At 40.2% G+C, this 20,619-nt stretch overlaps 1 protein-coding gene across 6 annotated transcripts in view; it reads right to left on the reverse strand.

Annotated features, from left to right (window-relative positions):
- LOC118271040 (dynein axonemal heavy chain 1) overlaps positions 1 to 20,619 on the reverse strand; it is a 65,580-nt gene that overhangs the window by 25,685 nt on the left and 19,276 nt on the right. For all 6 annotated transcript variants that reach the window (XR_007705651.1, XR_007705652.1, XM_050696082.1 and 3 more), the window contains exons 23-51: positions 20,172 to 20,332; positions 19,711 to 19,810; positions 19,291 to 19,482; positions 18,676 to 18,853; positions 17,295 to 17,427; positions 16,819 to 17,046; positions 16,228 to 16,366; positions 15,400 to 15,578; positions 14,688 to 14,851; positions 13,947 to 14,123; positions 12,801 to 12,924; positions 12,133 to 12,230; positions 11,473 to 11,545; positions 10,802 to 10,919; positions 10,237 to 10,415; positions 9,676 to 9,838; positions 9,108 to 9,218; positions 8,428 to 8,519; positions 7,865 to 8,019; positions 7,243 to 7,360; positions 6,449 to 6,652; positions 5,827 to 6,040; positions 5,156 to 5,318; positions 4,314 to 4,432; positions 3,035 to 3,240; positions 2,529 to 2,691; positions 1,916 to 2,076; positions 1,222 to 1,446; positions 442 to 536 (exon numbers count right to left, since the gene is read on the reverse strand). Coding sequence is in view for 4 of the 6 variants with exons in the window: in XM_050696082.1 (XP_050552039.1) it covers positions 442 to 536; positions 1,222 to 1,446; positions 1,916 to 2,076; positions 2,529 to 2,691; positions 3,035 to 3,240; positions 4,314 to 4,432; positions 5,156 to 5,318; positions 5,827 to 6,040; positions 6,449 to 6,652; positions 7,243 to 7,360; positions 7,865 to 8,019; positions 8,428 to 8,519; positions 9,108 to 9,218; positions 9,676 to 9,838; positions 10,237 to 10,415; positions 10,802 to 10,919; positions 11,473 to 11,545; positions 12,133 to 12,230; positions 12,801 to 12,924; positions 13,947 to 14,123; positions 14,688 to 14,851; positions 15,400 to 15,578; positions 16,228 to 16,366; positions 16,819 to 17,046; positions 17,295 to 17,427; positions 18,676 to 18,853; positions 19,291 to 19,482; positions 19,711 to 19,810; positions 20,172 to 20,332 (4,432 nt within the window). In the remaining 2 variants the exon portion in view is untranslated. The remainder of the gene's footprint in view (positions 1 to 441; positions 537 to 1,221; positions 1,447 to 1,915; positions 2,077 to 2,528; positions 2,692 to 3,034; positions 3,241 to 4,313; positions 4,433 to 5,155; positions 5,319 to 5,826; positions 6,041 to 6,448; positions 6,653 to 7,242; positions 7,361 to 7,864; positions 8,020 to 8,427; positions 8,520 to 9,107; positions 9,219 to 9,675; positions 9,839 to 10,236; positions 10,416 to 10,801; positions 10,920 to 11,472; positions 11,546 to 12,132; positions 12,231 to 12,800; positions 12,925 to 13,946; positions 14,124 to 14,687; positions 14,852 to 15,399; positions 15,579 to 16,227; positions 16,367 to 16,818; positions 17,047 to 17,294; positions 17,428 to 18,675; positions 18,854 to 19,290; positions 19,483 to 19,710; positions 19,811 to 20,171; positions 20,333 to 20,619) is intronic.

Raw genomic sequence — 20,619 nt, forward strand, 5'->3', positions numbered from 1 at the left:
AGGCCAAAATGGGAGTGTCATAAATATGACCTATTTTGATCAGTCGTGTTATGACAAGAAGTGGTGTCGTTGGTCAAATAGTTACAAGCAGAGCTGCTGAGGTTTTGTTGGCATCTATCCGGTATCAAGTATTATATGATTTTTATTAAAATTGCAGTAATAGCTCAAAACCTAGATACGATACATAATAATGTATGATGAAAAACTGACCTATGTATATAGATCTCTAATATAACTGAGATCTCTAATATAGATAATGGAAGGTAGATCTAAGGAGGAGAATCCTCATAGACTATTAATGGAAGGTCTATGTCCAGAAGAACCGCGAAAAATGGAACATCGCATTGAACTCAAAATCCACTCGGATCGCTGAGCCAACAGAGTAACTAAGTATATTAATTTATCCGTTCATTTTCGAGTGAAATTAATGGTAAAACTTACTCAGTGAACCATCGACGGTCAGTGTCGTTCACCAATCGGTCCTGGTACACTCGCTGATGTTCATGGTACCACAATCTGATCACATCGTCCACATCCTGGTAATAACATAATAGATATAGACGGTTAAACGAACTAATCTGGAGCTGCGGACTACCTAGCGGGATTACCGGGGCTCCGGCTCGACGGGCAGGAGTAGGAACGGGGTGGTTTCAAAAAAAAAAAAAAGACGGTTAAACAGAAATAGGGTATAAGCGACAAAAAATTAAATATTTAGGAGAACCGTTTAAACTCGTCGGTCGTCGAAAGTTTTTTTTTTGCTAGAGTATAAACGCCAAAATGTCATCGTAGAGCCATGAGAGTAAGCGCATTCGAAAGAGCGGAAAATTTTACGTAGACTAGCATAATAAACTCATTTTTGACCAAATGTCGCTTATACGCTTATACCCTATTTACTTTTAACCGTCGATATAGATTCAATATAATATACAATAGACTGTCTCGTTGCTCGAGTGGTCGCAAGTGCGACTCGGACAAGGGGTTTCGAGCAAAGTATCACTGGGTTTTTTTCGGTTTTTGGAAAGTTTCTCAGTAGTGGCGTACGTACGTAGCGGGTGTACGTGGTAATGTGCAGCTCTGCCTACCTCTTCGGAGATAAAAGGCGTGAATGGAATATCAGCCCTCGCTCCAGTCCAGCAGAGTACTCTTGTGGGCTATTGATGTTGACGATGATGAAGTATATTATGTTAGATGAAGTGGTATAATAAGCAAAGCAATACTTACAGTCACAGATTTTGGGTCCATCATCAGAATCCCTTGGAATACTTTGCTAAGGTCTCGCAAGTTAAAGGTGTAGTGCGACTTTGTAGGGGTAGGTAGTAACTCTTCTACTAAAGCACTGAAAATGTCTAGAGAAGCCTTGAGGAACGGTCCCTCCTTTAGGTTGATCGCTTTCGTTGGGTCGAAATTTCGAGTCCAAGATTTAAGGATTGTGTCAAAAATTCCATACTGAAATAAAAAATGAAGTAGCTATATGAAATAAGAAAATGTTATTAGGGGGAAAGAAAATGGATTGTGATTGTGACGACATAGTAGAATATAGTAATAAGTGTGGGAGAGGCATGCTTCGGCACGAATGGGCCCACTCGACAGGAGCGATACCATGGCCTCACAAAAAACCGACGTGAAACAACGCTTGCCTTGTTTTTTCGTTGTATGAGTGAGATTACCGGAGGCCCAATTACCCCCTCCCCAATCCCCGATTCCTCAACAACCCCTAAATTTGTATCCCCAAAAGGCCGGCAACGCACTTGTAACGCCTCTGATGTTTCAAGTGTCCATGGGCGGCGACGATTGCTTACCATCAGGTGATCCGTCTGTTCGTTTGCCGGCTTATTCCATAAAAAAACTTATCACCTAACCCTACTCTTCCAATGGATGTAATTTCACGTGCTAATGATGATAATGATGATAATACCTTGCTGGAATATTCCATCTCTGTAAAGGAGATGTAGTGGAAGTGCCGCATGAGGCGCATGGTGACTGGGTTCCGGCCGCCGCCGGGCGGGCCCATCGCCGCCACGATACCCACGTCCACCAGCGTCATAAACTCACCGATGTTGTGTCTGTCGTACCAACCTGCATATACATTCATCATAGTGAACTTTATATGGAAAGGATTAGCAAGCTGAAATGGCAGATAATGACGTTTGTCAAAGAACCGATGATCATTGACGTATTCTTGAATGGAGACCGCGTATAGGCAAGCGTAGTGGCGCCCTCCAGCTAGACGAAATGACAATATCCGCGTGGCTGATAAGTGGCTGGCAATGGTTAGATGCATAGAGCTGAAGATCGAATTCAGTGACGTGCTATTAAAGACGCTATCCAGCAGTGGACGGAAACTGACCGAACATTTTAATTATACCTGTATAATACATGCGTTTTATATATAAGATTATAAGAATAACAAACAGGATTTGCGTTATATCTATTAGTCCCTTCACACGAGTTTTAATAACTTGGTAAATTTGGTTCTCAGATGAAAGGGTAATATCAAAATTCAATCTCAAATCTACCGACAAACTAACCTCCAAAGTCCATAAACTGTCTTAACAATTCAATGGGAGGTTGAGCCCCATACACTTCGAGTGCTGGCATGTTCAGGTCATCTATGAAGAACACCTGGCGTTTGGTAGGAGGCGGACCGAAGACACCACGTCGACGACGCTCCAACTTTCCATCTATCACGTCCTACCAAAAGATCAGCTCAAAATCATTTCTTCAGTAACAGGCTGACCCTGTGTTACATGGGACAAATAGCAAAACGGGTACCGGAGCTGCGGAATACCTAACCGGTTTACCGGGGCTCCAGTTAGAAAAGCAGGAGTGGGAACGGGGTGGTTTTGAGTCATTAAGAGTCCGACACTGCTTCTTGCCTCACTCAAGGCGAGAGAAGAAATCGTATGATTTTCAAAAAAAAGCGTAACTTGTGAGTAAATGTTACGATGAGGGTTGACAGTGAAGATTATGTTGAATAAAATGAAAAAGTGGACTAAACTACTGACTAAGAAGAAATCGAGCCTACTTAAATTACCTGAGTCTGATTAGCAGAAGTCCTGGCTGAGAATACAAGGAATTCGCAAATGAATTTCTTGTGCAATCCATGTGCCAGTTTCGTTGTGATGGAGACCGTCTTGCCAGTACCGGTGGGCCCCACACATATCACATGGTTGTAATTCACAATCTTATAGCCTAGTAGCGCTTGGCTTCGTACGTTGTCCAGCGTTGGGACTTCAATGTCTAGAAAAATACGTTGATTTTTCGTCATCTTTTTCCGAAAATCACAGTAATAGGCATGTTTCCTACTAGTCAAATTCAAACGATATTTTCTATGAACTTTGTATGAAATACTCTATTACGACGTCATAAGTTTATGACGTCAAATAGCAGCTTATTTCTAGAAAGGAGATGGCTAAATGACTGACCCAGGCATAATAACAAGAATACGAATTTCACGCTAACCCGTATCATTTAAATATTCACTTATGAATTATTTTGTGTTTAACTAATTCTTATAACTTGGTGAACAAAAATTAACAAAAATAAGTTTCATAATTGATTTTTTTCTATTGTGGTTTGACATGACAACACGGAAGTAAGTACTGCAAGCTATTATTAGCAGACATTAGTTTCCCCGAAAATCAATTCGAAATAATTAAACGAACATCAATTTTTAATAACGGTAATATAATGACTTTTTTCTGAAACCAAATAATTATAAATGTTTTGATCGACACAAAATATATATTTTGTATAAGATTGCACAATCTTACTATATATTTTGTGTCTGTTCTTGGTTACTTTGTGTTCATTATTCTAGTATAAGCAGAACTGTTTACCTATCTACCTCATATAGTATAAATAACTTTCGGCTTAGGTACCTCAAAACGCCTTGGAAAAGTTCAGAGCAATGTTATATTTTGAAGTTTTTGTAACGTTGTTTGACGTAGGAGCGCTACTTTATTTTCAGGATTGCGCAGATATGCCAAGTTTCTGGACCTTCTTAACTACAAAATATCAATCTTTAATTATGCGGCTTTATTTATTGCTAGGTACCATATTTATTCAATATTTATTTGTACGGGTTACGACGTCCATACTTTGGTTTAGCCATGTCCTTTAGCTAGAAAAGATCGAAAATTAAGCAGTTCATCAAATTTATGAATGAGACAGTGATTATTTTTGAATATTTTATTGTATTGAAAAGTTGTAATAATTTATTTTTGACCCAGTCATCATCCCTATTCCTTGCAATCGAATTTTAAAAGGCTCAACCATTTAAGTATACAATAAGACACGTTTGTATTACAAACCTGCGTACTGCCACTCGGAATCAACTACGTATGGTGCCATATTTGCCATCCAGTTGTACCAGTATGGGCTGGCTGGTTCTCCGTCTTCAGTCGGGTCTGTGAAACCCCCATCATGGAGCCTGGTATAAACGAATGAAACTTAACTTTTTCGTAGAACGACAACAAACAGAATTGTTTAATGAGATTATTTCATTGCTGGTCAAATGGACATCAATGTGACTGACTTTTTTATGGAATAAGCCCGCCACATCCTCCCAAACCGCTGCAACTCCTGTAAGCCAGAATCTACAGTAGATACAACCATGAAAACACCGGAACACTGAAGTTCGGTGCGTCCCAGTGTAATGAATGACTGTTTTGGATCCCGCAACGAAATAAATCAGAAGATATTATTAGAGAAGAAAAAGAAAACGATAGTTTCCACTTCCCTCAGTGAATTGAATGCAGGAGACAGAATGACTTAAGCCTAAAGACACAAAAGGCACTACACGACTGGGACAAGCCCAGTCGCCAAGCACTATGGGATTTTGACTTAAAACTAAGTGGGTCTAATGTGTAAACTGTTATAAACTGTTATCATTTTTTATTCCCGAGTCCAAATTCCTTGAATATTTTAATCGAATATTTTATTTGACGTTTCAAAAGTGCCTAATTTAGGATTAATTGAAATAAATGCTTTGACTTTGACTTTGACTTTGAATCTTACAACGCACGCGAAGTATTTGTCTGATCCACCAATAGATGAGTCTGGGTAGAGATAATATTTTTTGTAATCGTGTTCGTAAACGCACCTATGACAAATTTAATCATGAGACGCGAATGATATGATAATGCTCACTTACGTGTAATCATAAACTCTTCCTGCTTCCGGGAATAAAGGCTTGAATCCATTTTCGGTGGTGACTTTTCTTATGAATTCAGAGAATACACCGCGACTGTTCAGGTCACAGGTCGCTCCCACCGACCAAATGATGGACCAGACTACCCACAAGGGCGCCAAACGAGCTAAAAGAATTTATCTTTCTTAATGAATTTGTACATAAATGAATTTATCATCTTTAACAAGTGTGGGAGAGCCATGCTTCGGCATGAATGGGCCGGCTCGACCGTAGTGATACTACGGCCTCACCGAAAATCGACGTGAAACAACGCTTGCGTTGTGTTTCGTTGTGTGAGGTTACCGGAGGCCCGATGACCCCTTCCCAATATTCCCAATCCCCGATTCCCCAACAACCCTTAAATTCCTAACCCCCAAAATGCCGGAACGCTCTTGTAACGCCTCTGGTGTTTCAAGTGTCCATGGGCGGCGGTGATTGCTTACCATCAATATTGTGATGAAAAAAAGATGTCCACTGCTAAACAAAGACGGGTTTCTGGCGCACCTAGCGCTTCATCTACGTTCATCAATATCATACACAGTCGAGTAAGTAAAGGACGTTTTTTTTTATAATAAAATATATTCTCAATCAGCGAGATTATCTGATATTTATTATTTATTAATCTAAATACTCACGCATCAAAGAAAGGAAGTTGGGTGGTGGGGGTGGCCTATCGTCCTTTCCAGTCAGAGGCCTCAACTTGTAATCCAGCAGTTCGAGGAACTTGAGGACCAGGGCCGAGTCTATGGAGACCACGATCTCCGTCATCTCAGAACGCAGCAGTTCCAGTGCAGGGTACAAGTACGTTGTGATGAGAGGCACCAACAGCTTACGGATGGGATCTGCTATCTGTGAAAGAATTTTCTAATACAGTACCTCTACCATGAGTGTGAAGCAATAATATTTGTCGATAGTCGCTAGCGACGACGTACATTTTTTGTGTGGCTAATTTTACAGCGCCTCTACCGGTTACCTGTGGAATTAAAATTTGTGACTATCGACAAATCCTATTGCTTCAAACTCATGGTAGAGGTACAGTAGGGGAAAGCTGTAAGTCATTCGATTATAGTAATATGTTCGTATCTTTTTGTAGTTCCTGGATTAGATAAAGTATTTAAGAAAAATTTTCAAGGATTGTGCTCACACAACATGCAACGTAAAACATAATAGCGATATTGATATTGAACAACGAGGCAGTTGAAGAAAAAAAGACAAAGCACAAATTATGGTATTTAAAGTTAATTCAGTTCATCATACCGGAGGAAGATTGCTCTTAATCCAGGCGTTAACAAGAGGTGGTAGACCCACTACTTGTGTGTCCAGGTACACCATGCCGCATCGGGAGACAGTGGCGGGCGAGGCCACAGTCAGGTCAGCCACTTCGAAGATCATACGCTGACGCTCCGTCAGCTTCATTATCTCGCCGCTAGACAAACATAACTTCTTGTTGTCGTCTAATACCTAAAATGAAATACAAATTATATCAAAGTCAAGTTTCAGTAAAATCATAATTCACAAGAGAGAGATACTTTAACACATTCAACGCTGTGGTGGTCGCCGGTGACCGACGTTAGCGGAGGATTTGCCTTCAACAGTTTTCTATTGGCAGTCAAAGACATAACAAATGAGCCGAGCTGACGACAGTGATACCACGGCCTCGTTAACAACAGGCGTGAGACAACGCTTGCGCTGTGTTTGGCCGCAACTAATAAGGTTACCGCACAGGTACAATCCCAGCTCAAAATACCGGCAACGCACTTGTAACTCTGGTGTTGCAGGTGTCCATAGGGCGACGCTAATTGCTTACCACTGGGTGATTTGCTCAATTGCTGGTCAAGGGTTGATGTCACCGGAGCTGCGGACTACCTAGCGGGTTTACCGGGGCTCCGGCTTGAAAAGCAGGAGTAGAAACGAGGTGGTTTTTAATCAGTAAGGGTCTTACACTCCCTCTCACCTTGCTTAGGGCGAGAGAAGTAAATAGATGATTTTCCACCCTTTAAAAAAAAAGGGTTGTTGTCATATTATGTAAAAGTTAGGAAAGCAAGGGTTACCGTATTCATGTTCTCAATCCACACAGCGTCCACTGGACCATCGAAGATGTACCAGCGTTTATCCATATCTTCTACTGCGATACCTGCACGGACTAAACTCGAAAGAATCCCGTCCGTCCTAAATAAGGTTTAAGGTCCGAATTACATTAGCAAGGCAAAGGTGATATGGAAACGAGAAAATTTTATCTTTTGAATTGGTTTCACAGACTCCAAATATCAAATTTACAAAATGTATAAATATCACACTACTGAGGAAGAGGTCTCAGCCAGTCTCGGGTCGGGCCTACCTAATAGAATACATTGGAGGACCACGAATTGTGGCGATAGACTATAGACATATTATAATCAAGGAACATTACATATACTATAACTGATATCGATACCATAATTGGCAAACCAGCTAACTCCTTATGAGCAAATTTTTAAGGAGACACTGAAAACTCTATATTTTTAGTCCATACGAAGTTAACAAAACAAAAAAATTTAACGAAATGTGAAGTTGGCTGGTTTGCCAATTAAAGTATAGATATGTATTATATGTGTACTATTTAATAAGAATTTAAGCCTTTTCAACAAACAAATACATTATATAATGTTAAGTTGTTAATAAACATAGAGTTACCATTCATGGGTTTGCAAGTCGAACTCTCCGTACAACTGGCCCATGGTGATAGACTTGGGGTTGACAACGAAAGTATGCACGGGAGTGAAGGGAAACCCATCAGGAGCTAGCTTCCCCTTGATCGCAGTCAACGCGTCACGTAGGGTCTCATAACACTGACCAAAGAAAGAAATCCACGTTTAAAGAAAGACATTTTGTTTGTCACTCAATCGCGTCAGAAACAGAGGGTTTGAGGTAAGCGTCCACGGGCCCGCATCGTACGCATCGCACGCAACGGATTTTAGTTTGTCTTGTATAGAAACTCATACAACTGCGTCCACTGATCCGCATCGTACAGACCGCTTGTTGGTAATCGCAACATGCGATGCGTACCGATGACGTCATGCGGAATGCGTACGATGCGGGCCTGTGGACGCTTACCTGTATACGTCTTTGTTTGACGTTTAACGAGATCGAATTGTTACTGCATTCGGCGCTCTGATTAGCCGGCTTCAGTAAATCAACCAATCAGAAAGGCCGAATTACCTAATTCATTTATTATGATTATACTATTTTAAGCCTACCTTAGTTTTCCCAGCTCCCGCCGGCCCGACCAACATGAGGCCGTGCCTTACTACCGTCGTCTCGTACAGCTGAATCACTTTGAATATAAACGCTGCAACAACAATATATATTAACAGCTAGTCTAAAATAATATTTGTGTTTATTTTCATAAGCATCATATTGACAGCCCATGACAGTCCACTGCACTGCTGGACTATGAAACTCGTCGACAGGATTTGTGAAGGATTTGTCATTATTTCCACGTTCCAAGTGGGTTGGAGATGATCCGGAGCTGCGGACTACCTAGCGGGTTTACCGGGGCTCCAGCTCGAAAAGCGGTAGTAAGAACGGGGTGGTTTTATTCAGTAAGAGTCTGACACTCCCTCTCGCCTTGCCCAAGGCTTTGGATAAGTTTCCCCCCATAAAAAAAGCGGATTGGAAATCGCCATTTAATTTAAGTTATTAAATACGTTTCTCAGATCACATGGTCTCTATTAATCCATCCAATGGGCATCGCCACTGATGATCAAAAACTAATAATCGATACAGATCGATAAGTTTTTGACACGAGGAGTACCTGTATATATACAACTTATGTGAATAATCGATTATAATTCAAGGAACTTAGATTGAAATCGATTTTTAATTTCGGCAGTAAGCTTATATTAGCTTCGGTATTAAATTTTGTTATAATACTCACAATAAAGATCGTCATATCCTCGTTTGATGAGCATGTTCCTTATGGACGTTTCCATAATACCGTAGTCCACTACAGGCACCTCCACGCGTGGGAACAGATCCGATATTATACCTAAATAGGAAAATAATTACATTTATTATGTAGGTTCACTATATTTTTTCAATAATATAAGTAGTGGCACAAAATACATGGTTAGTGCTAATTACACAAATAATTGTTACGTGTCTACTCGAAAAAGCCGAGAGTTTTTTTATGGTAAAAGCCGGTAAACGAGCAGACGGGTCACCTGATGATAAGCAAGCGCCGCCGCCCATGGACACCTGAAACACTAGAGGCGTTACAATTGCGTTGCCGGCCTTTGGGGTTTAGGAATATAAGGGTCATTGGAGAATCGGGGATTGAGAAGATTGGGAAGGGGGGCTAATTGGGCCCCCGGTAACCTAATACACTTGCATAACCTGTGTCCCACCGGTGAGCAAAAGCCTCTTCTCACACGGAGAACAAATTTAATGATCATTAATAGCCAACCTTACCGATATATTAGATTAATTAATTAATATAAACTTACCGTTAAACAGAACCAAATCGTTAGCTAAGAACTTGGGTACATTCACATCTTTCAGTGCTCGAAGAACTATCTGCCTTTCATCACCGTCGGGCATCTGCCGTATCAGGTTGCCGGCGACCGTGATCACCGTCTTCACGGCTCGCATACCGAAATCATAATGGTCCTAATACAAGTTCCCATCATTAACTAATGACCCTTCATAGATTTTGATCAAGGTGACCAGTCTCTAACTAGACTCTCCTGTTACGCAGAAGATATTTTTTCTTTTTTTTTTTAATAAATGTTGGGTTTCCTAATTCCTTCCAAACACCACATTAGGATTTTCTCCTATGTCGTGGGTGCATTTACAAACATACAATTTCACATACACATGACACCCAAACCCGTTATAACAATTTGTGGATCACACAAAGAGTTGCTCCGTGCAGGAATCGAACCCACTACACGTTGCACGGCAAGCAGCAGAAAGATCAGATGCAGGAGACCAATGTCTATACCTACTTCCCAAGGCAAGGGGGTTAAACATCAGTAAAACATTTCTAATTAAATAAGTATATTTACCTGAGCGGAAAGTTGTTCAGAACTAAGTCTGAAAGTGGTGGTGATCTTTCCAGCGAGGATCTTGGCCTCAGAGAAACCGAAGGAGAAGAGAGAGATCTCGGCGATCAGGGCATAATCTGGTACCATCATCGCGATAGGTCGGAACAATGCCTTCAGGTTATCTGGTAACTCTGTACGACCTGTAAAATTTTAATTAGGAATCATCACTTCAACAGCTAGTGACAGATTGCTGGACTAAGGACCTCCTACGATTCAAAAGTAGTTTGGTACAGTCCTCACTAGGTCAAAGAAGCCAAACTCAAGCTATAATTAATCGCATCCTTTTCTTTTATTTATTTATTTTATTTTATTTTCAGCAATGGTCGTCCCACTTCAGGGCAAAGTCCTCCCTACCCTCCTTCCACTCTTCTCTTTGTAGAGCTAGAGAAGAGTAGAGAAGAGTGGAAGGGGCATAGGCATCGAGTTCATCCCGCCATCTCCTTCTGGGCCTGCCGCGACGAATATTGACGTATCTTTATCTTTATATATTTTTCTTTTGGTAAAGAAATTATTAGGAAACACGTACCAGCGTATCCAGGGTTCATAGTGATGAAGACAGCGCAGGAGGGTTTCAGAGGGAGGTCCACACCTTCAAACATGAACCTTTCCAGATGAGCGATCTGAGCTTTCTGTATAGTTGCCACCTGGACACCAACGAAGAATTTGTATCATTTTTTTATGCAATAAGCCGGCAAACGATCAGACAGATCGCCTGATGGTAAGCTATCGCCGCCGCCCATGGACACTTGAAACACCAGAGGCGTTACAAATGCATTGCCGGCCTTTTGGGGGTTATAAATTAATAGGTTGTTGAGGAATAGGGGAATGGGAGTAATTGAGCCTCCGGTAACCGCAATGCTTGCGTTGTGTTTCGTTGTGTGAGTGAACACAACGAAACACAACGCAAGCATTGTTTCACGTGTCTATGAGGCCGTTAGCATTATCATCACCATGATGCAGCTAATGACAGTGCCCTAGACAGCATACGAGGAGTACACCATATTCTCCACGTACGAAAGGTGGGTTGGAGATCATTGTTTAAAAAAAAACTCAGTAAGGGCATGGACTCCGAAGTTGTTTTCAGCTATATGCTTACCTCTTACTATATGCATAGAACAACTGACAAGAAGTAAACAATACATATTATATTATGTCTACCCCTTAATATAAGACGTGATGTTAGGCTACGTAACATACCTGTTGAGCCACAACTGAAAGTACTTCAATATCAATACGGTTGAACTCGTCGAAACACGCCCACGCACCGGACCTAAATACACAAAGACACATTATAATGGAAAATTAAGAAAATTCTATTAAGATATAAGCTGCCAGTATTTATGGTCTCTCTTTCTACTATTACTCACGTAACTGCTTGACGAGGAAACTCGTTCAGGTGCAGCATACCACAATACAAGTCGCGACAGATGCCGCGCAATGCTGTTCTTGAATATGAGTCCCTAAAGTGGCTTGAAACTAGTCGAGTTATATCGTCAACAAGTTACGCAAGTAAACCGTTCAACATCATAATTATGATACAATCTCTCACGAGAGTTAAATACGAAGATATTCTACTTCTTTTTATTTTTCAATAATACCCAAAATTCTGTTTTTTTTTCTAAACCGTTTTAAATGTAAGTGTGTATGTACATACCTATATTTAAAACCATTTGCTTCACGTTTGAAATATGTTTTTCCACATCAGAAAATAAATAGACAACAGATATCAGTACCTTTAGTACGAATTTGCTTTACGTTCAGCGAAACGCGTTCGGCGTTCTGATTGGTTGGTTCAATCGTGCCGGCCAATCAGAGCACCGAACGCGCTCTCGTTTAGTTTTCGGTGCGTTCACTTACGCAGCCAATCCTTTGAAGAATTTCCCCATGGCCATGAAATCGAGCTGATCTGAACAGTTGAATACCACGCATTGCACTGCCAAAGCTTTTGCCAAATCCTGAAAAGACAGTACATAAGCCAAAATCAAAAGCTACTGAAATCTTACTTAATATTATAAATGTCAAAATTAGACTGCTTTTCGTTGGTCGAGTGGTCGCAATTGCGACTGCCGGACAAGAGGTCTCGGGTTAGATTCCCGGGTCGGGCAAAGTATTACTAGGCTTTTTTCGGTTTTTCGAAAATTTCTCAGTGTTGGCACGGAGTCTGGATGTCACCCTCTATTACATGGGACTTATAACACAAATGGTGAAAACTGGCTGTACTTTGTTTAGCGACGTTACGTGCCGTAAAGTGCATGTCTGCCTACCCCTTTGGGGATAAAAAGGCGTGACGTTGTGTGTGTGTTGTCCAAAGTTTGTGTGTATGTTTTTTTTTTATTCGACAAAAACTAATGCTTGACTACAATCCCACCTGATGGTAAGTAGTGATGTAATCGATGTTTGTTACTCAATCACGTCAAACCGGCATGTCTGCCCATAAGTTACCTATTCACTAGAGTTTTAAAGACATCCAGGTTTTACCTTTGAAACACATCTCTTTTATTTGAGCATCAGGGGAGGTCGTTTACCTTAGTGGTCTCAGTCTTGCCAGTACCAGCAGGGCCAGCAGGAGCCCCTCCAAACTTGAGGTGCATCGCACACATCAGTGTCAAGTAGCATCGGTCAGTCAGCGGAGTGATCACCAGCCGCCCACTGAAATATAACCCATATATTTCTGTCTCATGATGAGCATGGGACATACTTATCTATATCGCTCACCTACTAATATATTGGCACATCTGCAAAAAATGCGAAATTAACTTTACTTATGGTTTACGTGTTTAAAAGTGTACATTAATCTATTTATTTCCATATTCATCGAGATAGGTCGTAAGTGTCATTATACCATTATTGTAGTTTCTAGGGGTGTTCCCTCAAGCACGCAAAACATCGGTTCATTGGTCAGTAAACTAAAAACTAAACAAGTCAGGTAAACTATGAAAAGCGTAAATGTGCCAATATATTACTAGGTATGCGATATATTACATACATCATCATCATCATCATCATAATCAGCCAATAGTTAAACGTTTACTGCTGAACAAAGGCCTCCCCCTTAGTCCTCCACGTAGAACGACAAGCCACCACCTGCATTCACTGGCTCCCCGCGACTCATACACACATGCTATAATTATCTATACTTATATTTATTTGTTTAATGATATTCATTATTCATTTATTTTTAGCCATGGTCGTCCCACTGCAGGGCAAAGGGACGACCATACCTTACCCTACCCTCCTTTCACTCCTCTCTGTTCAGAGCTTGTCGTATGTGTCAAGTTCGTCCTGCCATCTCCTTCTGGGCCTGCCGCAAATACTTATGTTTATCGTTGTTTTTTTTTTGTTTGTGTGTATGTTTTTTACTCAATCACGCCGAAACGGCTGAAGAGATCGGATTGAATTTTAGAACAGGGTTAAATTTTATAGACTGGAACAACATATTTAATCCCACGGAAATGCGGGCAAAGTCACGGGCAAAACCTAGTGTTACATAAATACAATCTATTCGAACTTTATAAGTTTTTAAACTGACATGGTCACTAACACTAGAATTGGAAACGGATAAACAGTTTATCCGTGATCATGGCGCTTGCAACAGTGCCTAAATATCGGAAACTCATAAAAATTTAAAAACATGGTAAATATCCCGTTTTAAGTTCCAATTCGAACTTTACCTGTTACCGAGATATTCATTATGGTAGTTCAACACGGAGTTGAGGGCTTTCACATTGCAGCTGTTCTGACTGAACTGGCGGTAGTATCTGCTCGTGTCTAGTCGCAGCTCGTCCTGGTAGATCTCCGGCTCCTCACCCGGCTCCAACGGGTACATTGGCTTCACTACCTGATAGTAACTGAAAAACAATACAAAGTACATGGAATCATTCATATGGATTTTTGGTACTATTTATGATAGGAGCAAAAGTTTACGGGCAGTCTAGATTGTAAATGATTAAATTATGTATGACAGTATTGACAGTCGTGAAATGAAATCAGTGGCGCCTTAGATCAACGTAAACATCATCGAAGAGATCAAATCGAAGATTCAATCGAAGAAATAAATAAGCACGGTGCAATTATTACACCTTTTTTTTGAGGGAGGAAAATCATCCAATTACTTCTCCCGCCTTGGGCAAAGCGAGAGGGAGTGTCAAACTCTTACTGACTAAAAACCACCCCGTTCCTACTCCTGCTTTTCGAGACGGAGCCCCGGTAAACCCGCTAGGTAGTCCGCAGTTCCAGATCAGGCAACAGCCCTACTGGGCCCCATCTGAATTATTACACCTAGGTTCTTTACTGCGTTTAAAAGTTGCAGAATAATTGTCATCATCATCAGCCTATAGAAGCCCACTGCTAAGTGGCAGAAGACTTGTAATTTGAAATTAATGCGATAATTATAGAATACTGAATCTTCTAACCGAAGCTGGCAGATCCACTGGAAGTCTGTGTTATACCGAACATTCTCCTCGACTAAGTTCTTAGTGACGTCACGCGCGTGCACCTCTACCACAATCAGAGCGCACAGCACCTCGCGTTGGAAGTATGTCAGCTCTCCCTTCACTAAGGCGCGGAGAGTGTCCAGCTAGGAATAAAGGAACGTAGGATATAATATTTTTGTATTACAACTATTGAGAGTCATTATTAATGCTGCTATAACGTCATATATCATATAAACGTCAATACACGTCACGGCAGGCCCAGAAGGAGATGGCTGAATGAACTTGATGCCTATGAAAAAGATTGGCCACAGAAAGCTCTACAAAGAAACGAGTGTAAGGAGGGTAAAGGCCTCCCGCCTTTGCCCTGCAGTGAGATGACCATGGCTAAAACTAATAAAATATAAAAATGTTGCTATGAGCTCCTATCGTGACTTGAAACTAGTCGAGTCATCTTGTCAAACTTGAGAATAACCCACTCTCATGCAAAAGATGAAATGCAATAATTTATAGAACTAGCATTTTTTACCCTTAGTCAATTTTATCCACTGCTGAACAAACTTTTAGTTACAATCAATAGGAAAACAATTTAAAAGTACACATGACGATGACATAGTTGTTTTATGTGATATTTTATTAAGGAACGACAAAAACTATTAATGACGTAGTAACAGATTCATTTTAAGCTTTTTACCATTTTCAGATTTTCTTCGAAGTAGAACTCCATTCTGTATTCTTCTATAGCGTTCTCGACACCAGCGGTCCAAGCGGTCTGCGAGCCAGCGATCACCACTTGACCAGGCCAGCGCAACACCCACTCCACACGAGGTATTTGCCACAACTCCTCCAAAGCCTCAATCAAGGTCAGGCGGACTGGCGTAAAATTGAAATGACTCATACAGCATTCATTAATTAGGTAACTATTAAGTTTACCGGCTTACATACGTAACTGTTTGATGAGGAACTCGACTGGTTTCAAGGTACACTAAGAGCTCATATTCATTAATCACGGGAGTAAGCCGGTAAACAAAATAGTTAATTTAGTATGTAACTTTTAACTTCTCAGGGTGTCCACGGGTGGAGCCGATTGCTTACCATCAGGTGATGAAACTACTGACAGAAGTGCACATAAGATCGTTTTCATCAATATTTTAATATTATAGCTGATATTCTGATATACGCGGAAACAAACTCACCAGAAAACAAAAAGCTTCTTAAAGATCGCGTGAAATAGAGGATAACTATAGAATCATAATCATGATAACTGAAGTCTTCCTAGTAAGTAGTTTATGAGGATAAACCGGTAATCGACCTGACAGAATACCTGATTGTAAGCAATCGGCGCCGCCCATGGACGCCCGAAACACCAAAGGCGTTTCAAATGTGTTACCGGCCCTTTGGAGGTTAGGAGTTTGAGGTTTGCTGGGGTTTCAGGGATTTGGTAGATAGGAGGGGGGGAATTGGGCCTCCGTTGTTCCCCACCAAAAACCTTTACCTTTTTCACAAAGGTCTCGAAACTCACTTGTATGCCTCATCGTGTCTTCAAGCAAAAGCAGCCACTGCTCTACGTTCGAAGTTGGTTTGAACTTGTACTTGAGTTCAACGACCTCTCCCTCACTGGAGTGCATTTCAGTGATCAAGAGGTCCGACTGGAAGGTAACCTGTGACATATTCTTACATTACTAGCTGAATATTTTGTTAGACAGTCGCTCATGCAACCACTTGATTTTGTGTACAGCACAGTACTAATAGCATTAGTATTACCCTATTCGCTTCATGGTATAACCTAAATAGTCTTGTAACGAACTCATAATAAAATAATTTACACATAACAAAACGTCTAGTGTACAGGTGTCTCTGAAGACGACGTTCAAATCGCACTTCACTATAATTTATATTTTTTACTTTTACTTACTTTTTTATATTTTTCTGATAACAGTTGTAACCTTGCAGACCATCTGCTGCTATTTGGACGTCGACTTCAGGGACACTCTGTATAAGATTGTTATAGGTAGCCCGCAACGAAACAAACATATCAAATTAAATACCCTCAACGTTTCCATTTCAATCAAAAATGATATCACAAACCGATTGAGCTGCATATCATGTTTACCTTGGCAATATTTTCGAAGCACTTCCTGAGATGAGGCTGTACAGCCCTTGGGTTGCGAGACTGGGAAAGTATCTCCAGCAGTTCATCATCACTGAGGAAGAAGAACCGTGGGAACCTCAACCGCTTCAGCTCCAGGTACTCATTGAGTCCTCGAGACACTACCGCCAGTAAGTGAATAGCTTCTTGCAAACTGTCCAGTAACCGACTGTCCGGACATATGATCATGATCTGGGAATATTTACTTTATCATAAAAATTACGATACTAAAATATGTTCAGTAATTTTAGAAAATTGAGAAATTTTCCAAAAAATGCCAGTAGTACTTTGCCCGAACCGGGAATAGAAAGCGAGACCCCTTTCCCGGCAGTCACACATGCTACCACTCGGCCAACGAGGCAGAAATTATTTGATATCAAAGAATTATTTATAGGTAAAGCTAAAGTTTTTGTCATATTGGCGACCAAACTTCACCAGACCTTAGGACATGCGGCGGCAGACGACATGACGCGTCTCCAGATCCTCTCCATAGTCCCGTACTTCTTGGTTTCCATGGGCAGTTGTCTAGCTATATCTTCCGAAGTAAAAATAGGCTCCAGATACATCCATTCTCTAAGGTAAGCCACAACAAGACAAAATAAATTAATTTCGTAAGAAAATTTAGGTCATATACATAGGTATAGAACTATAACCTACATAATTACACCTAGTTTGGGTGGCATTAACAGTTCACACATTAACAATAATGCTAGACGCATTATTGTTAATCTATGACTTATATTATATTTTTAAGGGTCGGTTCATATCTCGACACCAGCAATTTATACTACGCTAACTCGAAATTTGGAAAAACTTTTTTTATGCCAAGTTGCTTAAAATGTGTGTTTACATACGTCATAAAAAATTGAGAAGAAATATGCAAAAATGAGAAAGTTACAAATCTTATAAAACGCTAAGTAAAGGGACTTTTTGTAATCACTCGATTTATATTACGCCAACTATTATTAGCGGAGTGTGCGCGGGGATCACTTTGGTCAAAGTCCGTGCAACACTGTAATAACTCATAGTTAGCGTAGTTTAGTGCGTTCGTGTGTATACTTGTTCGTTTGTAAAATGAACGACTTAGCGACTTTTACATAGTAAATACTTATGCGTTAACGTATTAATTAGTTTATTAATGGTACGTTGACTATTCTTTTTGTAAGTAAGTACATGTTCTTTATAAAAATATTGAAATATGCATCAGATGATTGATCATGCACTACGACGTCCCGTACTACACTACGCTAACATAAGTTAGACGTGTATAAAATGTAATTTTTTTTTTGATGAATTACGTTTATATACGGCTAACTTGCGCTAAATCAAAAAATAAAAATAATTAAGGAAATATAAATATGAGATATTACAATGAATAAATTAACTATTAAGCATACCAAATTTCAAAAAAGTATCTTAATTAATGTAAAAGTTATCACGTTTTTCCCTTTAAACGCCTCTACTGTAAAGTACGCTTTTTGAGTTAGCGCAGTATAAATTGCTGGTGTCGATCTGCCGTAAAATACGTTGATCGTATCATCAGTTGAGTGTAAACGACCAATTGATTTCTAAACATTTGTCTGTTCTGGCATTACGCAACCGAAAATGTGCGACGTATGTTCCGTCCGACCCTAACGTACGAAAAACATCTTTGACCGCCTTGAGTGTCGTTTAACCTTCCGTCTGCCGGTATAAGAGACATCGCAGAAAACGCGTTCTGTCTCGAGTAAATCTACGTACCACGGGGTTACCCGTAATATACCCCACGAATTCAATAACTTACTCTAAAATCAAATCATAACTAAAATCTAAACAACTTACTTCTGGCATTCTATCCACTCGTCAACAACTCTCTGTGTCAAGCGAAGTTTATCGTCCCATTCCTGGATCCGTAGTTCGAACGCCGCTTTGAAAGGACTGAAACCTAACTGCTGAGTACCAAGGAGATGTTCGTCAAGCAATTGCAGAGTTTCATCTGCTATCTTCATTATATAAGTACCTACAACGAGAAGCAATTCTTTAGACTTTTTTGTAATGGACTGGAAGATGCTAGAACTTTCATGAGACTTACTAAATTAATTATAGTGTGTAGCGGAATGCTGCTTATGAATATTAGCCTCTATGGCTTGAAACTAGTCGAGTTTTTCGTCAAACAGTTATGTGAGTAATCCAATAACATAATAATTAAGGTATAAGATATATATCCGCTGGAAGTGGATGCGCTCGGAGCCGATCGGCTGAGCGAGCAAAAAAGAGCATGCAAGATCGCCAAGCGCCGCCAATCATTTTTAATGACAAAAACAGTGCATATAAAAAATATACAAATACGTAAAACTCTGTTTTCAACGTGATAAAAATTTGCTCTCTTCTTCGAACCGGTCTGTGTGATTGAAATTTAAAGTGGTTGAGAGAAAATAATGAACAACGTTATCTAACCAGTATTCTTATACGCGCTGACTTCCAACACCTTGTTGGCCCAATCGGCTTGCATTTTGTCCAGGGACTGCTCAATCACGTACTCTTTGCTGGCAAGTTCACCAATCTCCGCGATCAACTCCCCATGAGCGGCCACACCTTGCTTTATGCACATTTGGAAGGTTTGTTTTTCGTTCATGGTCACTGTTATACCTATAAACAATGAATTTTGGTTTTAATTAAATTTTTTATTAGTCACAAATCACATGTAGTCACGAGAGGAACCGCGGGCATCACTTAGTACGCATATTGATAAATAGGAAGTAGAACATCCCTGCTTGGTCAACAATTTGCAAAAATATTTTAAAGCAAGCAATTGGAAACAGACATGCGAACTGATCGGGGTTGAAGTTCATCAGTTATTTATATCAAAATGTTTACCAGCTTTCTCCATGAACTCGTTCCAATGCCTTTCCTTCATTCCAGGGTTTCTAACGGCTTGTATGATGGGTATTAGTGGTCTAAAGGCATCCATGTACTCCTGCAATAGAATACCGTAGTTGACAACTCAATACCTATATCGTCAAATCACTGAATGAAAGTGTTTTTTCAATACAATTCTATTTTTGGACATAGAATTGTATTATAAAATCAAAATAATTCATTTTTGTTCACCCAGTTGAACAGGTAAACAGACGAACGGTTTATCCGTTTACACTTACCGACATTTACCGATTACAGACACCCTCTGGATTGGAATGGGGAGTCAATGTTCAACATCTTGTGATTAAAATGAGGATGAGCGTATTTATTAGGTATTATCTGATCTATGTATCGAATCTCACTTACTCTAAATTAACAGGATATGACGTAGTGAGTGTGAAACATTAAATATTGCGTACCCTTATAGTGATGGCGACTTGCTGCACTTTGGGCATATCCTGGAAAACTCTCACGCACTTGACGATTGTCTTGTAGTATTCGTTCACCATCGGCTCTATCGTGTCTGCGTCTACGTACATTAATGGATTGTCCAACCATACCTCGCGAGCTTTCAAGAAATCTGCAAAATATCAATAGGATATTAGCATAGATGGAAATTTTTACCTATCTCCTTCCATACGATCTCGGATCTAATAGAAGACTATTAAGCTTTGGACATGTTCCGATGTATGACCTAAATTTTAATACCATGAACTTATAATCAGAAAAAAGTAAATATGTAACATATCATCATCATAGTTAGCCATTAAAAGTGCCCACTGCTGAGCAAAGGCCTCTTCTCACATGGTGAGGATTGAGCATTAATCGCCACGCTTGATCAAGGCGGATGGTAACATATTATACCAA

The sequence above is a fragment of the Spodoptera frugiperda genome, chromosome 9 (assembly GCF_023101765.2).
Source record: "Spodoptera frugiperda isolate SF20-4 chromosome 9, AGI-APGP_CSIRO_Sfru_2.0, whole genome shotgun sequence".
Classification (NCBI taxonomy): Eukaryota; Metazoa; Arthropoda; class Insecta; order Lepidoptera; family Noctuidae; genus Spodoptera; species Spodoptera frugiperda.